Source organism: Triturus cristatus, chromosome 10 (genome assembly GCF_964204655.1).
Source record: "Triturus cristatus chromosome 10, aTriCri1.1, whole genome shotgun sequence".
Lineage (NCBI taxonomy): Eukaryota > Metazoa > Chordata > Amphibia > Caudata > Salamandridae > Triturus > Triturus cristatus.
Genome location: NC_140593.1, coordinates 321,701,835 through 321,728,179, shown reverse-complemented (window position 1 = coordinate 321,728,179; position 26,345 = coordinate 321,701,835). Strand labels below are relative to the sequence as shown.

General features: G+C 43.7%; 1 protein-coding gene across 1 annotated transcript in view; it reads left to right on the top strand.

Moving 5' to 3' along the window:
- The window catches only part of CUBN (cubilin), a 1,289,359-nt gene that overhangs the window by 391,154 nt on the left and 871,860 nt on the right, over positions 1–26,345 (top strand). Inside the window, exon 27 of the mRNA XM_085631507.1 lies at positions 4,478–4,665. Coding sequence (XP_085487633.1) covers positions 4,478–4,665 — 188 coding nt within the window. The remainder of the gene's footprint in view (positions 1–4,477; positions 4,666–26,345) is intronic.

The following is a 26,345-nucleotide window of genomic DNA, read 5'->3' as shown; positions in this document are numbered from 1 at the left end:
TTCTCTAGGGACACTCTGGACCTCTCTATGGACTCTAAGACAATGTCCAACTTTTCTTCTGCTGAAGTAGTGCTCGAAGGAAGCATAGGCATAGCAGTGTCCAATGGGTATGGGGCCTGTTGTCCCTTAGGCCTAATTGCAGGGGGTTTTGATCCTCTGGGTTGTCTTCCCTTGGCTGTCATATACCTGCCAGACTTTATGAGCAAAGAACGGGGATGGCCCCCGTTGCTGGGCCCACTTGCAGGAAACAAATGATACAGACCTCCGCAGCACAAGCAACCCAGTGTTTAGTACAGCTTGGTGAGTTGTTGGCGAGGGTGCTAGGTGCTGCAATGGGTGGCACAGTCAGTGTTTACAGTGGTGTGGGATTCTCCCAGGTGTTACTGGTCCATGCTTGAGACACCAAGGTGGCCCACAGGTGTAGATTGATTGCTGGGGACCTGAGCAACCCTCATCGGCCCTTCCCCATGCTCCAGCTCCATGTCTCCTAGTAGGTGTTTAGGTTAGGGGCACCAGTCGCAGCCTGGTACCATATAATATTAAGAGCCACCGGCCTTGCCTCCGAGCATCTTTCAGGAGATTCCCCTGCAGGTCCGAGTCCAGTTCACTCCATTAAAGGACAAGGAGAGTGAGTTGCTAGCATCATGTATGCCCTCGGGGACCACCCCGCATCACCCGCAGCACTCACTGCCTGTTCATGGGGTCTCCTGCACGGGTGCATGGGCCAGATCAAACATTTCCAGGTTACTGTTCCGGCAGTCAGTTTCAGATTACCTTCGGATAAGGCCCCAGGGATCCCTCTGTGTCAGTGTCTCAAAGCCTCTCAACTACGGTGGTAGGACTTCTTTCCAGGGCTAATCCAAAGTGCTGCAGTATTGTGCCAGGGCTGCCCAGAAGGACCCACCATCAGTCCCTGCCAGGGGTGTATTTTCACCGAGCCCCTGCCCAGCATCCTGACCTGACACCCCCCTCCAGATCCAGAACGGGAGCATGATGGCAGCTGGTGCTTGGGATTATTGCTGGATTTGGGGATCACTGCATGGAGCTCTTCTAAGGAGCTTCTGCAATCTTCCCAGCCTATGTAATATTCTTTATAAATGGACTTTGTGCAATTCCCTCAAAATGTGTTTCCTCTTCATCACTTTAATTAATCTACCCTCGCCCTAAACTGTGGATGTACTGTACTCTGAAAAAATAAATGGGTGTTGAGAGAGGTAGGCTTCTCTCGGAGAGCAGAACATAAATTGGAAAGCCTGTGATTTCAAGACAGCGCTGTGGCTGGATAAAATGTAGATTTTACAATGTAACACTACTTGCCTTTACAGAAGAATACAGATAAAATTACATTTATTGTTATATCCGTAGCAACCTGCACAAAAACAGGATATTCCTGAAACAACAGATACATCCCTCATCCACCTGCACTAACACACAACTTTTTTGGGAAGAGCTCAGTTTTTTCATTGGTGAATATTTCCCTTAGGAGGAAAGAGCTGAGAACTGCTCCTAGGTTTGAATCCCACAGTAAGGTCTAGGCCTTGGATGAATACAGCTATCTCATGTGGCCGTAGTCTGTCTGCACTGTGAACTAAGTCCCCAAAAAGTATAACCAAAACTTCTTCATGGACCAAACAATGGCAAAATTCCTATGTACTGTCACTGGCTCTTCTCTTGCTTGTGTAACACTTAACTGGTGACCAAGGTGACTAGCTATCACCCCTTTCCTTTATTTCAGCTAGTTCTTGCCTTGTTTGTTTGGAAGCATCGCATTGAACAGTAAATCCATGCCTTCAGCCAGTGCCTTGAGCACTCAGGCTGTACAGAGGGCCACTTAGAGAGTTCAATTGTGCCTCTTAAAGCTTCAGCTCCAGTTGATTAGTCCAGGCATCTAATTGAACATGGGCTCTTCTGGAAGTGTCATAGTGCTCTCGTGTTCCTTCTTAAACTTATGTTAAACACATTAGGACCTATAATGTCTTTTACATAGACTGGATTCTTCCATTCTACAGTGGACTGGACCTTTGGCTGAGGAGGATTCCCTTTCCCTTCTAGGTGATAAGTAAATCAGAGGTCTTTGTGCTATGTGGCATTTTTTCTTTTTAATACCAGAAATGTCGTGCCTGTAGCATGTCTCTTGAGTACAGGAGGCAAACTAAACACCTCTAGAAGAGCAAGGGCCTGCTTCAGCAAACTCTAGATAGAGTCATGGTGATACACTAATAAAAATAAATTCAAAATGCAAACATTCACTTGCATGAATTGATATCTGTCATTTAATAACATTTTGTTTAAACCTCCCTCTTACTACTGTTGACTGGATTTACCAACAAAATGTCAGAGCAGGGCCCTGTAGTACCCTCAACGTTTGACCTCCTATCACCAAAAACACCATTAGAGCAAAAGAAAGACACTCCACCTTGAAACGTACTGTATAAATAACACCACTGAACTTTCAGAATTCTAAGCATCATGCTGTAATGCAGGACACCACTGATGAACACTAGTCCCATTGTAGGAACCTCTTCTATAACTCCAGGGTAAGTTACTGGTCTTAACCAAGCTCTAAGTCATACTGATAGAATCACATCATTGCGACGACATTTCTTTAACTTACTCCAGTCTCTTTCTGTTGAGTCAAAATTCACAGTCCATCCCCTGTGTACTCCCTTGATGGAGAGGGGGGGTGGGGGACAGAACCTTTGCCTGCCAGTGATTTTGATCAAGAAAACAAAGAACGTATTACATGATCGGTGTTGATTGGTGTTGATAAGGTGATAGTTACATTGGCCACTTCTCTCCACCTACTCCAGATCAGCCTAGCATAGTTCCTATTCTGCTGTGCTCATGACGTGCATTGCCTCTTATTCCCAAGTGCCTTTGCCTTGACTTTTTTTTTTAGATGGAACAACTGCAGTTCACCATCATAATTCCCTAAATCAGTGCATTAGCTTCTTCTGTTCTTGACTTAAGTGGCTATTGAACACTATTTAAGTTTTTGTTTTCTGCCACTTAAGTAACTGTAGTCACTGCACCGCCTTGTTTAGGTTAAAATGTGGCATTTTTTTACACAGAGCTACCAGCATATCTTCTGTGGCGTCTACAATTTCTCTAGAATGCTACCACTTACAATATTACTTGTGTGCAGGATATGCATATTTATGTCATTGTTTTAGTACTTCACAGTTACAATTGAAGTACATCTTCAAGGAGCATAACAAAAAAATAAAGACTAGAGGCTGTCTACACAGAGCATAACATTACAATATACAATCGAATAATAAACAATAGAATAAAAATAGCTATCCAGGTTTTAATTCTACATTAATAGGCAATGGATTTTTTCAGGGTTTATTTGTAGTAAAAATGGTTGTGGAAGTATTGATATTATTCATCCATCATCTTCTCAACACACTTCAATCAATCAATCAATCATAACACTTAAAGCGTAAAGCGTCCTACTTACCCGCAAGGGTCTCAAGGCGTGTCAGATCCTTCTTAAGTGGTTCCTTCAATACCAAAAACTGTTGGACTGGTACCACATCAGGCCCACATGCATGCCAAAACTGTTGAAGGGCTTCATGCGATCCTGCTTTACGCCGTCTTTTGAATCTCCTTCTGTGTACTCTATGCTGAAGTCGCCTAATTTGTGCTTATGAGATTCAGGACTGCCATGCCAGTGAGCGACCCATGTTGCTAAAAATGTTTTTAATTGCCATTCAGCTGCTGTGGGCTGGTAACTCAATGGCTGTGTGATGGGGTTTCATGCCTGCAAGGAGTTGTCACAGGATAAACTTGCAACACATGTTCTTGGACTGAAAATACTAGCGGTAATGACCACCGATGTTACCAGTGACATGAGAATGATAACTGAGATGCTGGTGTGGTGGTTAACCACCTCTCTCTCTCCATTGAGACATGCATCTTCTTGGCAACCATTTTTATTCTTCAGTCCCATTCGTAAAATACCACGCATTAGTCAGAAGAACAATGAAACAATTGTTATTTACACACATAAAAGTGGTAAGACAGTTAAAGAAAAGCCTTCAAATGCGATGCAGTATTTTCAGAACAAGAGAAAAACACTCTAACTCCTTCTCAAACTATCCACTAATTATCAAGCCAAGAAGGGCATATAAGAACATGATTTTAATGTAGGATTTTAAGTCATCTGCAGGGCACGAAGCACATTCTGCCAAAGCATAATCTTTAGTGGGTTTTATTTTGGCCTGGTTGTTTTTGCCCAGTTTTGTTAAAAAGGGAATCTGACTCACAAGTGTTTATTATGCTGGCTGTTAAGACAACATTAGGAAAACCCAGAATGATCTTCTGTCTCTTGTAGCAACAATGCACATTCTGTCGCAGAACAACAATTTTAAAGATATGCTACAAAAGAGTGTTCAATACACTGTGATTATTATTCGTTTGCAGAAAGAGTGTTTAATAGATATAACACAATTTACTTTGTTCCTTCTTTTAGTTTGTCAAGGGATACTCATCGCCAATCAGAGTCAAGGCATCCTGGAAAGCCCGAATTTTCCACATGCTTACCCCAATGACGCCCTCTGCAACTGGACGATCCAGGCAACATCTGGAAACACCATCAACTACACTTTCTCAGCATTTAATCTGGAATCCCTATCTAACTGTGCATATGACTACGTAAAGGTATTTTTTTCGATTGTCTCATATTATAGTTCTATATTTTTTCAACCTATATTAGACTGTAAATAAGCATAAATTAGATTCTCTCATCTCATACCAGTGTTCCAGAAAGCTTATTTTCTGTAGTAAAATTATTTCCCTACTACTAGCGCTCCAAGCCACCAGGTCACCAAACCTAAAATGGTGGCTGGGAAAGCGCAAAACTAGAATATATAGCCCTTGGGCTACTTTTACGAAAATTGGGCTACATTTGGGCTAACCCCAAATGTAGCCCAAAACTTACAAAATGGCCGCTTCGGCCACTCCCCCCTCCCAATCTGCCCGGGGGGCACACCTCGCTGTGCTCGGCTGCCCCCCAAGCTCCAATTCTAGAAAAAATTAAATGTGGGATGGTGTTATGGGCTGATTACATTAATCGAAGCTTAAATATTTAACAAACAAACATTTGCATATTACATTTATTAACAAACATTTTCATATTAAGTATTCTCTAATGCACAAATGTATTCACAAATGCCAGAGAACTCTGTTCTTGTATCAAAGCATGCGCATTTTTGATTGCGTACACTTCCAGATCCAGCAAATATTTTCACCAGTGCTTGAACTTCAAAGAGATGGCCCTATTCACAACGGTAGGTTTGAATGTGTAGATCTCCTCACATGGACGTCTACAACTACACTTGCAACCAGGTGTAGATTTCCTCATTGATGGAATTCACTATTTCCGACTATAGATCTACACCTAGATTCAGATTTAGGAATTTCCGTCTTCTCTGAAAAGGGGGGATAGAGACTCCTATGTATGAAACACTACTACTAGTTACTTTCTGCCTGTTTGTGGAGATTTCCGCCACCGGGGCAGAGATCTCCCTCTGGCAAGTAATATGGGATTTTAAGAATGTTAAGTTGGAATGAATATAAAAATTCCATTCCTGGCATTGGACACAGTAAACGCCCTTGATGCCCACATTACTGAGAATGAATGGGTTAGCCATTTCGAGGATATGTTCCGCTGCCCACCTGTTCAGAGGGCCTTTTGTGGAACAGGAGTGGGTAAATCTGCTTTGTTGGTAGTAGAGGGGGGAGTTACATTGGGTATAGGTGGGTTGTCTCGTAACAAGGCCCCGGCACCAGATGGGATTCCCCGACCTCTACATCTCTGGAGCTGTGGGCCCCTGTCCTCACCACAGTCATCAATGCAGCTGTCAGAGTTGGTCCTCTGGTTTCTTGGGCCACCTCTACCATTGTTTTTAAAAAGTGAATAGAGACAGTACGCACTCTTATAGGCCAATCTCCCTGTTGGACTCAGTGGTCTAAGTGCTCGGATACATTTTACTGGACAGGTTATCCAGCTGGGCAGTTGACAATAACATTGTCAAATGTTCAGTAAGGTTTACGTCCTGGTCGATCGACCATGGACCAATGCCTGAACCTGTTCATGATTCTTAATAAGTATACAGTTGCTCGTCCTGGTACTATTTACCTCGCCTTTATGAACATGTCCTCCGTGTTTGATTGTGTAAATAGATGAAAGCTGTGGCAAACCTTGTTATTTATGCGGGTGGACAGGGACAGCGTTCTTTTTCTACAAGATCTCCATTGAGATACAAAGGCGGAGGTTAGATACTTTAAAGATTTTAAGGTAACTCGACAATTCCCTATACAGAGAGGGGTCCAAAAGGGTTGCATTTTGGCCCCTTTTCTGTTTAATTTACATATAAACAACTTAGAGAAGGTATCACTGGAGACTAAGGTGGATCATACTCAGGTGGGACAGCGTGGTCTTCCTGTTCTTTAGTACGCAGATGATGCCCTCTTGATGGTCAGAACGGAGAGGGGCTTGCAAACGTTGCTTAACTCCTTTGATCAATTTATGGAAGGGCAGGACCTGTTAGTCAACAACTCAAAATCTTATGTGATGCAACTAGGTTCTCTTTCGAGTAGGCCCAATACCTTCAAGGTTGGGTCTATCCTGGTCCCTAGGATGTGTGTTTTCTCCTATCTGGGGATCCTGCTGTATGCCAAGATGAACTAGGGGCCCTTAAAAACCCATAAGAAACATGACCTTACTTGGGCGAATTTGGCCATTTTTAATTTCACCTCAAAATTAAGCAAAAGATCAGTTGGGGCAATATTACAGCTCTATAGGGCCAAGTGCAAGACAAAAGTGCTGTACGGTAGTGAAATCTGGGGCTATATTGCACTCAATTACCTTCAAATTGCCAAAAATGCCTTTTTGAGATGGCTGCTAGCTGTACCTCAGGAAACCTTGAACATGACAAGCTTGGTATGGCCTAGCCCACTGATCTGTTGGCTTTTTGCCCCTTTCATTATAGTTAAAAATCTGGACAAGCAAGGGGACTTCATTAAATAAATCGCTCTTAAAGACTGTATAGCCCTTGATCACGCTTCCTATATTCTGTGGCTCAAATATATCAGGGAGTGCTTTGTGAATCTGGGGAGAGCAGGCCTTTTTTTTAACCCAGGATCGAGCAACAAGAAGGACCTGGTCTGTATCAAGGAAGCCTTTTTTAGACAGAAGTTAGCTGCCAGGGAAGATAAGGAGCTATTGAAGACCAGTGTGCATCGTTTTATAATGCTAAGAACTACGCAGACGATTAAACCTTACCTATTGGGGTTTGTGAATTCTTACAATCGCTTTTTATTGACCAGGCTCTGGTTTGACCTTTTCTATCTCCTTCTCGGCCACCGAAGGGGGCAGAGCAAGGGATAGAGGCTGTCAACCTGTGGCTGAGATGGTAAGTCTCCACAGGACAGGCTTCATTTTTTGATGTTCAGTAGCATTTATGACCTACCCAGGAAGTCCTTTATCATCCCGATTTTGAAAAAAAAAATTATTTTAGGCAAGGGCACCCCGCTCTCATTTTTTATAAATGCTTACTGGCAGTACAGTATTTTATTATTTTACGTGCTTAGCTTTTTAAAATCTGCAGTCAGGCTTAGATCTGGTTGTGATTAATTAGTGCATTTTTAACACTCTATCTATGGCATGATGCACTTTATAATGTTTGCATACTTTACCTGTTTATTAATTGTTTATACCGGATGAGATGAGTTGTGATTTTAAGCTATTTTTTCTTATCTGGTTTTGCGTATGTGTGATCCTGGTGCTCCTTGTATCTTGCTTTCTATACAAAGTCACGGGAACCATTTTAATTGACACGTTTTTATCCAAGGAAATTCTTATTTGTATTCAATATGTGTGCTTTTATGGTTTTTGTGCAAGAAACCGAATAAAGACCACTGACTGTTGCTCCAAGATGCGCTACGTCTCGGGCAACTGTAGACATAAATTATTACATTTTAAGTATCTTCATAGAGCCTACGTTACTCCCAAGCTATTGGTAAAAATGAACTCTAAACTTTCTAGCAAGTGTGCACGCTGTGGCACCCCTGGGGCTGATGTTTTACATCTTGCATGTCAGTGCGCATCAGTGAGCACATACTGGGAAGAAATTTTTTGACAACTATCCATCATGATAGAACAACATATCCTCCCAACCCTTTGATGGTCCTTTTGGGATATGTCTAACCGTGAAGAAAAGCATTAGAAGATTTTCAGCAATGGCATTGTTGATAGCAAAGCGACAGGTGTCACTCCACTGGGGCAGAACACAAATACCATTAGTACAGACCTGGGTACGGGATCTTACTTATTGTGATACTATGTGTGACACATTCGCCACACTTCTACCTACTGCATCGTGTCCCTGCGACATCTGGCAACTGCTCAAAAGTTACTTACAGGCCAATTCCATAGACCCCTGGGATCATGAGCAGGCCAACACCTTGATGGTATGTTATTATCACATAAACCTTGAAATATGTTCAGCCTTAGATACTTCCAATGAAAGCAACCTTCGATACCTTGTACTTGTGATAATACCATGATTATTTTTCGTAGCATTGCTGCACCGTAAATGTTTTTAGGTCTCGCCTACACAGCGCGCAAGCGCTGTTTTAGAGTGACCTCTTGGAATCACTCCGTACTTTTTGGGAAACTCGTGCATGCACTTCACTGTTTCCAATGAGTATTTGTGCATGTACCTTGCGGTAGCGAGCAGCAGCGCCATCTGTTTGCAATTATCGCACCTGCCGCTGCACACTCCCGCAAGGTAAACGCTGTACATGGACTTCCAGCCGCGCACCGCTGAAACCCCTTTAAGTGGTGCTCCAGCGTCTACAGGCATCCAGTAAGCGCCCGCCGCCGCGTTATCCAGTTTGCAGACCTACGGGAGAAAGGAGAGCTCAAGGGACCACGCGGGGCTCGTTCTCATAACCTTGTGTACATACGCACACACGCACACCTCAGTGGATGCAATGCACTAAACTTAACATGACCTAGCTAAAGTCCTCCTTTATACCTCCAAAACCCAAACAGACGGTTGCAAACAAAAGCATGCCAAACACTTGCACCCACCAGCCGCCTGCTTCCCTTAAACTTTGTGTACAATTCTTAAACAGGCTTCAAAAACATAAAGTTGACACAGCAACCAGCGTTCGGCTACTGATCACGGCTCATACGTCAAGCTGGTGGCGGCGCCAGCGCTGTGTTTTTTCAGACACTTACTGCTATTGTAAAAGCAAAAGTAAATCATTGTTTCCGGTGAGGAAGGCCGCTGCGGGGGGTCTCGCTCGGCGTTCTCCGTTCTCAGGCCCCCTCTACCGGAGCTCAGCGCACCTCAGGTGACAGGCAGCCAGCTTTGGCCAGAGACAGTAGGGGGCGAGCGGGCGTGCGCTTCAGCCGAGTGCTGGCTACAGCCACGCACTTCCTTGTTCCTAGGTGTGTACTCTGCCTCTCCCAAGCATGCAGCCTGTGCACTCTCCCTAGTCTTCGGCTGGACCGGGGAGGCAGGTATCTGCCCATGCTCCGGCTGCACACACCCTGCCGTGAGGCGCTTGCACCCGTTGCAAGCAGGTGACAGGGAGGAAAAACCTGCTCGACCAGTGAGTGCTGCTGTCAAACAACCCCCGGGAAGTTCCTGGACTTCGTGCTTAAATAAAAACACACAAAAAAACAAACACTGGCAACGTTAATACAGCCGGTCTGGACAGTACAGGCACAAGTGATGGTTCTTATTTTTTTTCAACTCAAAGCATATGCCTAAAAAAAGGGATTGAAAACATGTTGACACTTAATGACAGGATGGAAATAAAAAAATGGCATTAATTGGATTTTGAGAGCGAATCTAATAAGGGGCTCCTGGCGCTATCAAAATATAGCATCAGAAACACGGATGTAGATTGGACTGGCCAAGTTTTGAGGGTTTTTTGAAAGTATGCCTGCAACATTTTAGAGCTGCAAAGTGGGAGATTTGGGAAAAAGATAATCGGGGAATGTATCTTTCCCAGTGACATATATTTAATCAGAGGCAAAATTACAGCTTGAGAAAAAATCTGAAGTCCCTTGCCTGAATCGGGTCTGTAGGCATGTAAGCAACGGCAAAGCAGTCTGTGATTTTGGTACACGGTAAGACGAGCATTGGCATAGCCAATAGGTCTCGCCTTTGGGACCTTATAAGTGTTTAGCCATGCAACAGTTGATGTTGTTGCACCAAGGATATTGTGCTGCATAACTAAATACTTATAAGGTCCCGAAAGCGAGACCTATTGGTTTTGCAAATGCTTGGTTTTTTTCTCACTAAATCATCACGTGTAATATGCTCCGATGTAACAGTTTATCTTTTTATGTTGTTTGCAAGAGGACATTTATATCTACCATGATAGCAATGTTGGTCCGGCTAATTGTGGACCACTGACTTGTTAACTACTTGATTGGTTGTAATGTCTCTTGGAAAAAATCAATACAAATAAATAAATTTAAAAAAGACCACTGACTGAATATAAAATAAACTACTATTTATTTTCAATTAAAAATATTAACATGTGCTTTCCCAACTCCTGTTCACCTAAGACTACCACAATAATAATGGACAACACACCTGCACAAAAACTTACCAACCTAATAAATGTTATATTAATTAACTTTTTCATGTTTGCACTTTCTTATAAATATTTTTTTAAATATTTTTTTAAATAACATAAAATTAAATATTACCTTTTTCCTCCCTCATCCCTTACACTATAATTTATGTTGCATGGTCAGAATCCTGGGTACAAGTTATGTATTATTTTATTTCTGATTTTTGTTTGTCATTTAAAATATAATTTATATAAATATTGTTGCATATTGTAAAAATACCATTCACTAATTCTATATTTAAATATCAAACCATTTAATAACAACATTAAAACAACTTTAAAACTTATTTAAATAAAGTTTAAATTAAAATGTGATTTAGTTTAATTTATTTTATAGGTTTCGCTATGCGTTAGTGGTATTGCCTGTCTCCATTGATTTCTATGAAACTATGTTGCAGTACCAGTGGGTGGCCTTATGAGGTACTTCACCTACTCCAAGTCTTGGCTGGAGTACATTTCATCTAATTTTGCCAGTAGTGCTACTGTAGTAGAGTTAAATGCATCTTTTGTGAATTGTATTTTTCTAACACTTATGTGAGGGTGTGTTTTGTACTATCACGTCCCTCTTCAAACTTTCTTTAAATTTCCCTTAACCTCACCCTGTTTGGAGTAAGTATTTCCAGTTTTCAAAAGACTCCCCATTTTCCCTTTCATAGTCACTACTGAAGCCTACAATTAAGTGTACTGCGATCTCCACCACTGGAGATTGGGTGGGGGGGGGAAATCGCTTTACAAAAGACATATTAGAGGAAGAGATAGGGATCGCCGGCTGGAGCTCTTTGATTTTCTTTTTGAGCATGTAAAGTAGTCCAAATTTACGTGCTGCAAAATTGATTTTTTGACTAGGTCGCAGAAACCCTTTGTGTTACTAAAAATTCTGTTGAGTATTTGTGTACTTAGCGCCGTTAACAATTCACAACCATTGCTGAGTCGCTTATGGCAAAGATTCCTCTTTTCAACTCTTCTTTCAAAATGTCTTTGACTTTCCTACGATCTGATTGCTTGTAATGAAGAGTTCCTAAATATTCTTTTACAAAACTAGCACGTGTCATATACCTGTAAATCTACCTTGTGTCATTTTTCCTTGGGGACATTATTTAAAGTAATTCATTTTTAAATAGACCATATTTAGAATTTGATCTATAGAGTTGATAGAAGTACTGGGGGGATTTTGTCTCCAATGGTGTCATATTTACTTGAAGATCCGGTTCCTAAAGCTGCACCCAGTATAAGACCCGCCTCCTCCTCAATGAAACTAGGACAGCCAGTACTCAAACGCAGGACTGCCAGCAGCCCAGGGGTCTTCACAATCAGATTCAATGCCAAAAAGGACTCTAGCACTAGAACTGTGATGAAGTGATGGGACCCCAGAAGCAACGCTCAGTGGCACCGTTGACCCTAATCCACAAAGGATTGGAGGACCATAAAACATGGAAGGACAGGTCACTGTGGTCCCAGAACTAGGAGTGTGCCAGGTGACCAGGACTCCCAGAGACAGCCCCTGAGGAACAGGGGATTCTACCAGGACTGATGACAGAACCAGGGCCAGACCGGTCGGAGGGGAGGGGGCCTATTTGGGGGCCGTTGGGAACGGTTTTATCACTGGGGGCCAGCTTGCAATATCGGCCCCCTGTAACAAATGCGGAAGCGTTTTTTTTTACTACCCCCCCACGCCCCCTCCGGGCCGGTCGAGCAGCAATCTGCCAGGGCTGCTTGCTGTTCCCAGTCCGTCCCTGGATAGAACCCCCTATAATGTGATACTGATGACCAGAACATAATAATCACCCAGGTACTGTATTGTAGTTGATAATTGAGGGTTGTTCCCACTCTGTCCATCGGTTTGCAGAATACCAAAACAAGAGTTCCAAGACCTTGTGTGAGTTCAGAAGTCAATGCTAATGGCAACTGAAGTGCAGGTTTCCAAAAAGGGTCCGGGCCAGGGAGGCGAAGCCGGACTCAAAAGAGGCCCGGGCTAAACGCCGTCCGGAGGCGGGAGGCCCGCCCCCCGTCGCCCCACATTAGCATGCCGGCTAGTCCGGTGGGGGCTAGGATTGGCCCCCTGAAACAAAGGGAAGCCCCCCCAATCAGGGGGCGACCGGTCAAGCGAAGGGGGGGGATAAAAGGGGGCAGAAGGCCCCAAGAATTCATTCCACCCACTCGGAGGAGAAAGGCTCTCACAGTGTCCTTGGGATGCCGCACGGCAGGGGCACTGAGGGAGCCAAAGGGCGACATACCGCCATAAAAGATTAGAAGTAATGCTCCCGCAGGACCCTTGGGATGCCTCATGGCAGGGGTTTCAGAGGGAGCAAGGACCCAGCCGCAAGAAAGTAGGGTAGAGGCATCAAGAAAGGTCCTTGGGATGCCACCCGGCAGGGACATCTGGGAGAAGGGAAGGCCCACGAAAGGTTTCAGGGCAAGCGGGACGGCACTTGCGGCCCGGACAGGTCCAAACGGACACCATCCACTTTGGCAGCAAGTTGAAGCCTAGACCCGAAAATCGTAAGCCAAAAAAGGGTCCCTCCCCTGCTGGGTCAGTGAGAAGGCTGGGTCCATAATGCAGAATGCTGAAGAATGAAATGTATGTAAAATCATGAACATGTGAAATGTATATATTGAGAGTTGACGAATAAAAACTGCGACCTTTTCAGGCACCCAAGAACAACGTTGTCAGTGGTGATTTAAGGCGAAAGCGCGCAGTTGGCGTCGAAGGGCAGGGAGGGAGCGGGGCCGAGAAACTCGCCACCTGGAAGGGGTTAGTGAGCAGGAATGCCCCACTATCAGACAAAATGGAACCAAGGGGCCTTTAACACTTCTGAATCTGAAATAATCAATACTAACAACTGACCTGAATCTGACAATGCAAAACAGTGCATGCGTAAATTAATATCGCTGTGCTTAGGTTCTCTTGTCGGTAATAGGCAACGTAATAAAAACAAGCAAACTAAAAAAAGGACATATATGAATGAGGCGAGGGCTCATTAACACTCACACGGTGATAATATTTCAGGAACTGATTATGCTATATTTTGAAAAGCAGAAATAAAAATATGCGAGCTCTTCCTTTAAAAAGTCTGTGTGCCATTAATGAAATTTGAATAAATAAACACAGTCTTTGCCAACACTGAAGGCTGAACTGGAAAGCATCAGCACGCAGCATCACGACTGGTATCCAAACATTCTTACAAGGGATTCAGTAACATTAGGAGACACCTCCCCTGCCAAAGGATGCTCATTAGAACTCACATCATTCCTTTGTTTGATGGAGAGTCCATGTTAACACCGCTCTAGCTGGCATGGGTCACAACTTTTGTTTAAAAAAGAGCCGCCTCTACAACCCTTGGTGATTCCTTTTCATAATAGTCTACTTTGCATTTTCCGACAATTGTACTAGAAATCCTGCCAAAATACAAATAAAGAAATGAAGACAAATTCTAGAGGGTTGACATGGCAGGTGTCTGCCTCATCTTTGTTACACATGGCTCTTCTTGATATTTGAGTACAATTTTAACTATAATTGCTGGTGAGGAACTGTTCCGTTCAGCCCTATGACATGGATGTAACAGCATGCTCTTCAGATTAGGTATTCCTTTCTAACAGTGTTGTGTTCCACTGTGTAAAGTTGCTTCCTGGTGAAGCATTTTCCATACTGCATTAGGGGGAATTTCTGACTACCAGGAGATGGTACATGAAGCCCCTAAGGAATCAGAGCTGTCATATCTGTCATTCAAAACATGCAGTAAAAAGATCCCTCCACAAACCTTTATTTCAGTTAGATGCTCATTTGCACAGCTATTTTTGCGACCTACAGCTTGTTTCTAAGTTGGCAAGCTCACTTGTGACTGACAGTATCTTCAATAATTCCTGAGTTGTGAGTATTCAGAATGGGTGGATGTATCTCGCTTAGCCTCCAGATTTACACTGCGTGTAACCAACACAAAGTCATTGGTGGGATCAAGGAAGGTGCAACATCATGTACACTGATATCACACACTACATGCATGAACTCACCCAAGTAAGAAATGGTGGCCATAGAATAGCACCTTCACAGACATCAGTGCGCACAAACTACTTCCTAAGCACCACTCGACATTCTTGCAGTAGACACCCAACACCAATACTCTCAATTCATTAGAGATAGGGACATAGGGGGTCATTATGACAGCGGTCGGATTCTTGCCCGACCGCCATTGTTGCGGGGATCGGGACCGCCTGCCATGCATTTGGCGGTTCTGCTCTCCAAATTAGGATGCAACTGCCACAATGGCAGTCGCATTTTGCAGTTTAACATTGCGGCGGGTGCTGCTGACTGCAGCACCCACCGCGATGTTAAAAAATGTATGTTGTACATTTCACTGCAGTACGAGGCAGGCACCACATGGTGCCTGCCACTTAGTGCAGTGAAATGCATGGTACCCCCCCAGTGCACAAACGCCTCCCCCCAACACATGCAACGGGCCCCCAAAACCAATCCCCGCCAGCCTTTCAGTGGCAGTTTACCCGCCACAGAAAGGCTGGCTACTGCCAGCATCCTAATCTGGCGGATGGTGCCTGCTAGGCACCACCACCATTTTACTGATGCTTACTGCTCCACCAGGCAATCGTTACGATTGCCTGTGGAGGATCTGTGGCTGGCGGTCTTTGCGCCCGCCACGGTCGCGGTCAGATTCCCCTGTCATTGTAATGTGGCGGGGGAAAATTGCTTTCTGATGGCGGAAGGCCTGACACCGCACTGCTGGCGGTGGCGGGCCTTCTGCCATCGTAATGGCCCCCATATTTATGAGAGGTATGTGTTAGGTTTGCACCACGCAAAGTGGTACATGTGTGACACAAGTCTCTAAGTCAGATTTAAGGAGCCACGGAAGCCACTTTGCATGGTTTTTAATGGCTTCACAAATTTTGAGTAAGGCAATGCATTGCAAATCGCTGCGCTGTCTTACTCTGCACAATGGGGGCATTCCATGGGTGTTGCGGTGGGTGTTCCCACACAACTCCCATGGTTTTGACGTATTGCTAGATTTACGAGGACTTGTAAACCTGGGAATGTGCCAAAATCTTACTCCTCCCCAGGTGAGGTGTAACTAGGAGAAATATCTTTATTTCTCCTCGTTTTTTCCTCTTTCTACATGTGCTGCATTCTGCAGCACACGTAATAATCCTCTCTGGATTGTATTTGTGCAAGATGGTACTCCTTCCTGCACAAAAACAATCCTGCTTGCAATGGACGCATGCTTGCACGATGGTGCAAGGGTGTCTGCGTTGGCGCTAGGCTGCCAAAAGGGCCACAGTGCAAGGGAAAGACCAGGAATGTGCCGTATTGGATAAATAAGGCACATTCTTGCCCTTTCCCGGTGACCCAAGGCAGTGCATCAAGTTGATTTGCTGCACTGCCCCGCTGTATTAATTTTACAAATATGCCCCTATGTGTGCAACAACGTTAAGTAACCCACACTACAGCCAAGAAGAAATGACGCAAGCTGAAAAGCGTATACCACCAGAGCACACCACAGCAATCTCTTAAACACTTAGGTCACCTTTTACATGATACCACAAAATGCACATGACCATCATCCAATGAGAGGATCCGACTAATTGCTAAATGTGTCTCCCTGCATTACATCCATTGACAGGAGAGTGTTTTTGTGACTTTTTTGCAGTACTTCTGGTTTACTCCTGGAATTCAGTTGTAAGCCAAAAGTACTGCAAGAGTAAACCACATCTATTTGAAGGAAAAACTTTGTGAGCGAGGCCCCGGATGATTGTCTTGGTAGGGTTTATTGGGCTGCAACTTAGGGATAATGGTCAGTCACTTTAATACACCATGGGAAAAACAGCGTGTGTGGAGACATTTGCAACACATTTCGCATTTCTGAAATGCCTATGCGCACATTGAAAATTTGAAATGATGCAGCTGGAGTCTTGAACAGAATCATTTTTTTTGCAGCATTTCCTGACGATATTTTTTTAGAGAACAAAACAGGCTGGCAGAGGAAGTTGACTCACCACTGCTAAGCCAACAGGAAGTCTGACAGCGTACTGCGGTCCTGCAGTACATTGTTCGGATACTGAGCGGTTTACACCCAGAGCAGACCGAGCAACACGTTCTGTTGAGCTTTTGAATGTGCACGCGCATCCAGCTGTTCCGCCTCTCCCCTCCCCCACGTTCTTACCAGTTCCGTTATCCCGTTCAAGAACAATCTTCAATTCATTGCGTTTTATTCAGCATATGCTTTTCATCAGCAGGACTCGCGGCCATGACTCACATCCTGCTGGAGATAGCTGTGCGAGCTGCACATCCAGGCGGGCGGTTGAAATGCTTTTTTTGTGAAGTACAAACTCGCGCTGGAAAGCACTGGCCGATTTCACAGAGCAATTTGCATGAATAAATCTCATTTACAAAAGCGAATGGCTTCGTTTACATGCGGCATTCACACTCAAACGTTGACCATATCCTCGTAAATCATTTTGCTCATAAACCAGGTTACCTCACAATTGAACAATTTTGTGAATGACAAAATCCTCGCTGGCCTCTTCCCGCCCTAGAAATGATGTTACAGCCAGAAGTAAATCCCACTCCAGGGTGAGAAGATCTCTTCCTCCTCAACCCATAAGAAGCATTGGTTAGGGTAAGGGGAAGTTTATTTCTTGCTTTTTCAGTACTGAGAAAATATTTTTCCCTGTGGGAAAAAGAACAAGAAAAATAGTATTTCACCATGGTAACTCTCCTACACTTTCTTTTTAAAATGCAGAAATTAATATTCAGAAGGAACTCTGTTACGTTTTTGAGAGCACGCCTCGAATTGTAATGTTTTCTTAGGATGACAGATGTGCTTTAGAGCTTAGCCCTCTTGCCAGATTAGACAGACCATTTTCCAGGCAATGGGGGTCTGTGGAGTGCCAGCGTTTTAGGCAATGCTCATCTCAGCATGCTTTTATAAAAAAATATTACTCCGATTACCACTCACAGCTGCCTCTGCAGTGATAAAGGCAACAAAGAAAATCAAGACAAAATAAGTGACATATAGAGTACGTGACTTTAAAACATCCCAAGTCCAGAAAAGGGTGATCTCAAATGAGACACCTTGTTCATATAAGCAGCATTAACAACACCCATTTGTTTGACTTACGTATGCTGCCAACACACAGAGGCACACAGAGGACGCATAGATTAATTTACACCAGTGGCGGCTCCTCCGCTAAGGCGGAGATGCGTCGCCCCACTGCTCTGTGAGTAGTTAAACAAGCATTTACAATGCAATGGTCTCGGCATTGTTAAAGTTAGAGCTATTGGCATTGCTCATGACATTATTTTTGTTTATGTTTTTGTTTTTAAAACATTTAAAGAAACGGCATTGTTATTTACAATGTCAATAGCTTAATCACTCTCAAATTCGAGACCTATTGCCAGTAGCGGCCCGTGGTGGGAGTGCTGCTGGGCACTGACGTAGGGCGGGGGAGGGGCAGGGTGGGGGGTAGTAAACTACGGATTATGGCTGATTAGAGGTAAGTAAACATTTAAATAAATAAAATGAATTTCGTTGCGCGCGCTGCATCGCCAAATGCGATGCAGCGCACACAGCGAAATTCGTTTTATGTATTTGAATGTTTACTTACCTCTAATCAGCCATAATCCGTAGTTTACTACCCCCCACCCTGCCCCTCCCCCGCCCCACATCAGCACCCAGCAGCACTCCCACCACGGACCGCTACTGCCTATTGCATTTGCACCCACACAGAGCCACACACAAAGCCACCCACACGCACAGAGCCACTCACATAGCCACTCACATAGAGCAACCCACACACAAATAGAGCCACCCACATACACCCAAATACAGGAGCGAGGACTGAAGGTCCCTTCGTTCTAGGTGAAGGAGACATTAATTTTAGAGATTGGTTTCTCAATCCCACGAAGCAGCAAACTCCTTTTAGGGGAGATGCCTCAACTGGTAACCTGCTCAGTCCCTAATGCTCAACATCTACCTACTAGGTAACCTATGGTGGACACCTCAGCTGTAACAAACTACATAAACAGGCATATATTTTTCCTGTGTGTAGATTTAGGCATTTTGGGAATTCACAAATTTTACTCGACACCTCCATCAGTCGCTGGTTTCCAGGTGTTCTGCCGTAAACTGTGAATCTGCAACTTTGCTGACGTAGGGGCTTTTCGGCATGTCCAGTTGTACCGAGTGGGAAACCCTCGTGGAGAAATACAACCATCCTTGTTCAATTTTAATTCTTATCACCCAGGATAAATATTTTTATATTTAAGGTAGGTTTGTAATCTGTATCCTTAAACTTGGGAGTTTGTGAGGGGTTCAACCCGTCCAGGGTATCCATGCAATGAAATGCCCACTTCCATCCCCCCAGAAGGATTTACTCATGCAGTGATACGTGTGAATGGACTACATTTGCTAGGCCCCCTTTGTGAATTGCTCGAACTAGTCAAACGAGCCCTTGGTGCCCGGAAGTTGAACTTGCACAGATGGCTTTGTGAATCGGCCCCCAGTGATGCTGCACTGGGAATGTCTATGGAGCCAGCGGTTAACCTGAACATCTGGCATGAAGCCGGCCCCCCTGAACCGACGTAGGGCTCCCCAGCTGAAACCCATCCTCTCTCACACCCGCTGCCCCGCCCTGTGCATAGACATGGACGGAGGAGGCCCTCACAGGCCACCGTAGATTATCACACAAACAGGTCAGTTCCCAGAAGGAGAAAGGCCTCATTCACACACCAAGTTTATTCCCCCCCTGAAACAACTGTAATTAATTAGAATCGAGAAAGCCAGGCCCGATAGCCAGAGAGACTGGGATTGGGGGATAATTACATACATCAGAGAATTGTGAGGTGGGGGCGGAAGTCTGCCCCCAGGGGTCGCGAGGTCCTCACATGATGGTCAGTTTGACTTGCAGATGGTTATGTCCCCCGTGATGAAGTGGTGAACCCTTGATGTGACCTGCAGTTAACCGGAAGGGGCAATTTCTCCTAAAGAAGCCATCACAGAGTTCACCAATAAAAACTCTCTCGCATTTGCTTGTGGTTAAAAAGTCGTTTTATGTGAATGCCAGAGGCTGGCTGGTGTCCTGTATTTATGGATGTGATGTTGTAGTTTATTGGCCACGAATGAGGCCAGGGAGCTTTACATGGAAGACTGCGTCGGTGAACCATAACATTTAAATCTGAAAATATATTAAGCGAGGATATATAACTGCAGAGATTCCCCCCAGGTGGTGGGTCTTGGGGTGGCAGAGGAATGTCTCAAATCATTCACCCTCTGTCGGAAGGGGCCCCTAACAGGGCTACTGCAATCGTGACACTCTGCGTCTGCAGTGTTTTCCGCATAGTTCTGGCTTTGCCACACTTGCCGCAGTATCCATATTCTCCAGAGTAATTTGCAGTTTGTGAAAAATAGATTGTTTGTAGCTGAAACGTATCAAAAGTTAGCAAAAACACTGCCGTACAATAGTGAGCCGTTTGCATCAGTTATGAAGTCAGCATCCAGGTGCTGTTTGCCGCATATATTTGTTAAGCAGATACGGAGGTGAAACCTTTGCACAGACAACGTTAACATAAGAGAAAATAGTGAAGCAATACTGCCACAAAATGTGCTGCGTTCTGCGCCATAATTTGCCCTTTCTTACAGCAGAAAATCTCCAATTTTGTTGCATAATTTGATCCTCTCTTGCCGCATAATTCCAATGCACTGCCACTAGGCAGCAGAGGAACAAAAAGCAGACATAAGATACAAAAGTTATTAAGATAATAAACACATAAATCAAAACAAAAAGACCGGAAAACTATGTTTTGTGATATTTACTTTATGGACGCTCTGAATGTATAAAGGAGTGACACTGAGTGGAACATTGAAAAACCCAACCTGTCAATCAGGAAATATTTCCCTTTGTGATTCAGACTGCATACATATATCAAATCCTCACGTTAAGTTGGGTTCTAAGTGCCGCTGTGAAAGGGCCACACACACGGCTGGCCGAGGTCCGGGGTCCAAGCTCCGGCCGGCTCACGGGGCTGGATGCTGAGATGCCCACCCGTCAGATACTGGTCATGCCCGTGGCGCGAGGTCCAGCCGCCTGGCACTGCCCTGGTGAAGTCTGCAGGCCAGCTCGCGCTGGTGCTGACACATGTGCCCACACTCTGAGCAGATGCCACCCTTAATTAACAGCAAACGGGCTTCGCCTTCGCGAACTGCAAAATAATGCGAGAGGCTCCATTAATTGGACAATGACGGATCATAAAAAATCCCCTCTCATATTTCATCCACTAATTAGCAGAGACGGCTCTGTGTCTGGCTGGTGACTCTCTCAGCAGGAAGTGTCTTCAGAACAAAGCGCGCGCGAGGCGCAGTGACATGAAGTCACCACCAGCTTGTGACGGGTAAAGCGAGCCTTTGCACAAAAGCAATTAGGTGCACGTGCACAATCTGATACACAGATGGAAATGTTCACTTACCACTAAATCCTCAAAATGTTCGAAAGACTAAGGGTAAACTCAACACAAGGAAATGTCAACACACCCCAAACAAACCACGAATGTGTGTAACACCGCCGCCTTTCTCCGAGGCGAAGCAGAAATGCCTCGGAGAAAGGCAGCGGCGGTTTCGGATTCGGGGGCGTGTTTTCTGTTCTCTCCTCTTGCCATTGGCTGGAGGAGATAATGAGAAAAGTAGCAAAAGACACGCCCCCGAATCCGAAAAGGACGGGGCCTGTTCGGAGAGACAAACCTCTTCTCCAATGGCTGGCCAGCATTTAAGAGGCCAGCCAATGGAGAAGAGGAGAGAAGAGGGGCGGGTTCAAGCCCCTCTTCTCCAAAACATTAAATCTCGGAGCGAGACTGCGCAAGCGCAGCCTTTCGAGCCGAGACCTAAAAAGGAAAAAATAAAATGATAATAACTCAATATTATTATCATTTATTTTTCTGTCCTGGCTCAGCTGGTTTACCATTTAGGTGCTGGGCGGGGCTGGACTGTCACAGGAGCAGGGGGAGGAGTGGTAGGAACTCTCTTAAGATATGCATGACAGCTTTGTCAGCCGTCATGAACCGGCCAGACAGTCATGCACACTTAGCATGTTCTCTACCCGGTGGTATTGCACAGCCTGGGTGTAGAACATGCACAGGCTCCCAGCCCCTGTCTGAGCGCCAAACCACGGTGCTGAGACCAGTCACAACGCTGCTGTCATGCTGGTGTCCACAGTGTTATGATTGGCCAGGGGAGTCTGATAGCCTGTGTGCTTCCTGTTTCCGGAGTCGACTGAAGAGGACCGGGAAGTGGAGGCCGGCCTGCAGGTAAGTGATCTTTTTTTTTATTTTTCATCCCCCTTACCCCAGCACTCATGTTTTCAGACTAATACATCTACATTCCTTGTTTCAAGAGACCAAGACAACCACCTCCACAAAAACCCAGACCCATCACACATACAGGTACTCGTGCACAAAGATCCACAGGAACCTATGCAGTTCTGCACAAGTGCAGCCACTCGTGCACATGTTCAGGCACTCATGTGCACAGATAACACGCAAAGGTATACAGTCATACATGTTTAGCAAAAAGAGCGCCAAGCGATCCACATGAGCGTGATGACCCACTCATGGCAAACAGTGCAAGTGCAGTGGATATGCTGTGACAAAAGCATATCCACTGCACTTGCACTGTCTGCCTAGACATCTCTGCCAGGCATGTGGGGATCTCTAGAAAGGTTTGGCGTTCTCTACTAGGCTGGTAGAGCTGATGGCCACCATTGATTTTGTTAGTCTGCATGATTCCCACCGTCCTCTATATGAGTTCTTCCGGCCTCTACATGAGTTCTATTTCCCCCCCTACGGAAATGGAAACAGATTTTACATTGAAAATTGACTAGAGTGTTGAGATCCCATCCAATTCTTGCTCTCTTTGGAATGGACTATGCTGTGTAGTCTGCATGCACATTAACATATTGGCTTACTTTCTATAATCACAGAAATACAGCACTGCTTTTCAGTTCATGCATGTACATTTAGGCATTGATTTATCTAGTATGGAGACTAGTATTACTGATATGCAACATGCATGCATAGATACTTTCTAAAACTATTCACTTTAAAATGATTCAATTGCTATGACATTAAAAAAATCCGGTACTTGTAATATTACTAGTTTGACTTAATATTGCTTTGCTCTTTGCAGGCTAAAATAGCACCCCTTTTAAGTGTTAATTCACATGTTATGCAAGCCTCGAAACAGATGTATTACCCATGTTAATCTTTTCTCACCTACTTGAATGATCAAAACAAATTGCTTTAATGTGACAGCAGGGAAGTAACACCTTAAACTACTTTGAAATCAAGGATTGCTTGGTGAGACAAAACAACCTCTCAGAAGAACAACAAAAGTGAGAGATAATCTGCTGAATAGTTGAAACACTTGGGGGCATATTCACAAGGAAATGGTGGTGCGCGGTGCAGCGGCAAATTTCGCAGCTCCGCCATTTCCAAATAGCAGGGATGCGCCGCATTTGCAACAATATGACGCACTGCTGTGTTTTTCCTAGTGCTAATGATAAAAATAGCTGCCTTGCGCCAACACAGACACCCCTGAACCATAGTGCAATGGTGCCTGCATTGCAGTGAATGATTTTTCATGTGCAGGAAGGTGCTACTTCCTGCACATAAACAATCAATAATGGTGATTTGTCAATAATGGAGATTTGTTACTTCAATGTGTGCTGCATTCTGCAGCACACATAGAAGCACCAAATTGTCATTATTTAATTATTGTTTATGTGCGGGAAGGGACATCTTCCTGCATATAAACGATCCTTAAGGGCGTTTTGCTCTTTCGTTGTGGGCTGCAAAAACGATGAGAAATAAAAGTATTTCTCCTCGTTGCACCATTCTAATGCCTACTAGTGCATGGCACTCGTTTTTGGCACTGTCTCAGATTTACAGATCCTTGTAAATCTGGGGCCGCGTAAAAAATCAATGGGTGTTGCAGTTGAATGCCCTCATCAATACCCATTGCATCCCCCTTTTATGCAGAGATGCTTGAAAGGGCACCTTAGTAAGAAAGCAACGTTAAGCCACAAAAAGTGGTGCAGGGCATTGTGTCACGGGAACGTCAGTATTGGTGAAGTTTCGGTAGGGCAATCCACTTGTAAATATGCCACTAGCTGTTCGGTCTTCTTAACATATTTTGACTCATAGATGGCATTTGGTACCACAAGTAAGATCATGATTGACAGACTGTGATATAGTTTCAGGATCAGAGACACAGCCGTAGCCAGGATTATCATTTCTCTCCACAACATAATGGATTACATTTACTAATTACTACAACAACTCAAGTTAACAACCAAAGCTGCTGTGCTGTGTTGTACTACGGAAGAGATTATCGCAGCGCCAGATCTATTAAAATATGTTGCTACTGCTCTCTTTACCACCGCTAACAATCAACTAGGCTGCCTAGTACTACACAAACACCTTTACACCATCGAATGTTAACCATGCTAAAGTTCCTGGTTAACATTCGATTCTCTACTTCTCTACTTAGAAAACAATGGTTATATCCATAAATCGATTATTTTCTCACAAAATGCAAAATCTATACAAAGTTCATTAGTAATATTAAAATCAGATACACATGTATCCATGTAGATTATAACCACTGGGAAGCACAACACAGAAAATATCGGACAGTGTACCTTTTGCTTTAAAAAGGGGATACATTGACCATAAAGGTCAACACAATTATTAATTTCTTTCCATTTGTAAGAGTGTTTCATAATTTTTTTAGAAGAGTCCAAAGGTCTCCTATTCTTGTCCTGGTGCATTTCAGCCCATTTTATGTCTTTTAAGTCCTACTCAGGACCAAATAAAATTGTGTTTCTATTTAGAGTGATAGTCAGACTGCAGCTTAGTGTTTTAATTTTACAATACTTAGCCTTATCATGTCATGCACTCAATTAACCCTAATATGTTTACATAAAAGAACAGTTTTTTCTTAAAAAATCAATAAAACAAATTGCAACCTATTATTGTAAACACTCAGAAATGCAATTCCTGCATGCAATGGATCCTTTATACTTGAAGTGGCACATTCAGGGAAATTTTACCCGTAACGGCTTATTTTCACTTAGAGAAGCTCTTGTTATAATATCAACATTTCGATTTACCTAGGATACATTACTTATCTGGATCTTAGATTGAGATGATGCTTAGAAGTCCAATTTGTACTTAATCCATAAAATTACATCGCTTAATATGCAACGCAACCTGTTTGGAAAAATAGAGAATTAAATGAATCCAAAAAACATTTAGACATTATCTCCTTACCTGTGTAAAAGTTAGACTCATTGTACTGACAGAAACCAAACACTCTCCTTCATCCTGCAGATTAACCACATCATTTAGACAATCACTTGCCAATGATTCCTGTCCTGAATGCAGAACACAACAACTTTCATTCAATCTTTCCTTTTCGCAGGGTTTGGTCTCCTTTTAGCTCTCGCAAATAGTTAAATAAGCTTCAGTGTGCCATCAACTCACGAAGCAATATGTACGTTTGTTCATTCTTGAAGAGACCATAATTCCATGACTTGTACTAAGGTGCCTTTTCTATTGAATTCTATTCCAAATCATGTTATGTACTCTTCACTTCTTGCGTTCTGACTCTCTGATTCTGTCCTGTTTCTATACAGCTGTTTTTATGGTGTGTAGTACTATATGAGTATGTTGAATAGTTAATTGCAGATGAATTCCATTACTATTCTGGTCCTGCTCTGGGATGTTAAAATACATATTTTTCCTTTTATGGTGGAAGAAATGTTGGCAAATGAAGGGGGCCAAATAAATTTGCTTTGTATTTGTTAGCATAGTTTTCTTCACCGGGAAAGGGAACATTTTATAATAGAAATACTCTGGACCTACAGGGTTGTTGCCAGAACAATATGCACATTTTTGTGCATTGTGAAAATGTCTTGGAGCTACCCACTGGTGGTGTAGGGAAGTGTACCCAGTGTGTGTAATTAAATACTGCATGTGGATTACTTGCTTTGTGTAAGTAATGGTATGCATAATGGTGAAAAAAAACATTTCATCATAATTAGTAGTTCCACTATACATATCTTCACTTTAAAATACAATATAATGCTCTAATGCATCAAGCATCATCCTCACTGTACGAATATCTCAATCATCAGAGATGCTGCCAGGAGTGATAACATCACTAAGAGAAATTTTAAACACATATGGAATCTACAGTTTCTCTGTCAGTCCGAATATATCATAGGGTACCTAATCCCAAACAATTCCATCAATTACCAAAACTGATGAAATGTTCACTGGGGACAGGTCTCTTTGTACTTTATGTAAGGAAGAGTGAGGCTTCAATACCACGGTTACCAGTTAAACAGCAGAGAGTTCTGGGAGATAGTATCCATTCAGAAGCAAGAAAAATACTGTCCCAAAACCAATCCAAAGGAAAAGCAATGAAATGGTATTCCAAATGTAAATCCTAGGAGGAACAAAGTATGTCTTTTTTAAGCCAAATTAAAAATGCACGAGTTCCATGCAGTGGTGGGTCTGATAAATCCGAAGAAAAGTCAGCAATCTTTACAAAATAGCCTGAGGCAATTTGTGCAATTGTAGGGCCCTCATTGAGTTGTGTAGAACTGGTAGGTAACGCCAATGA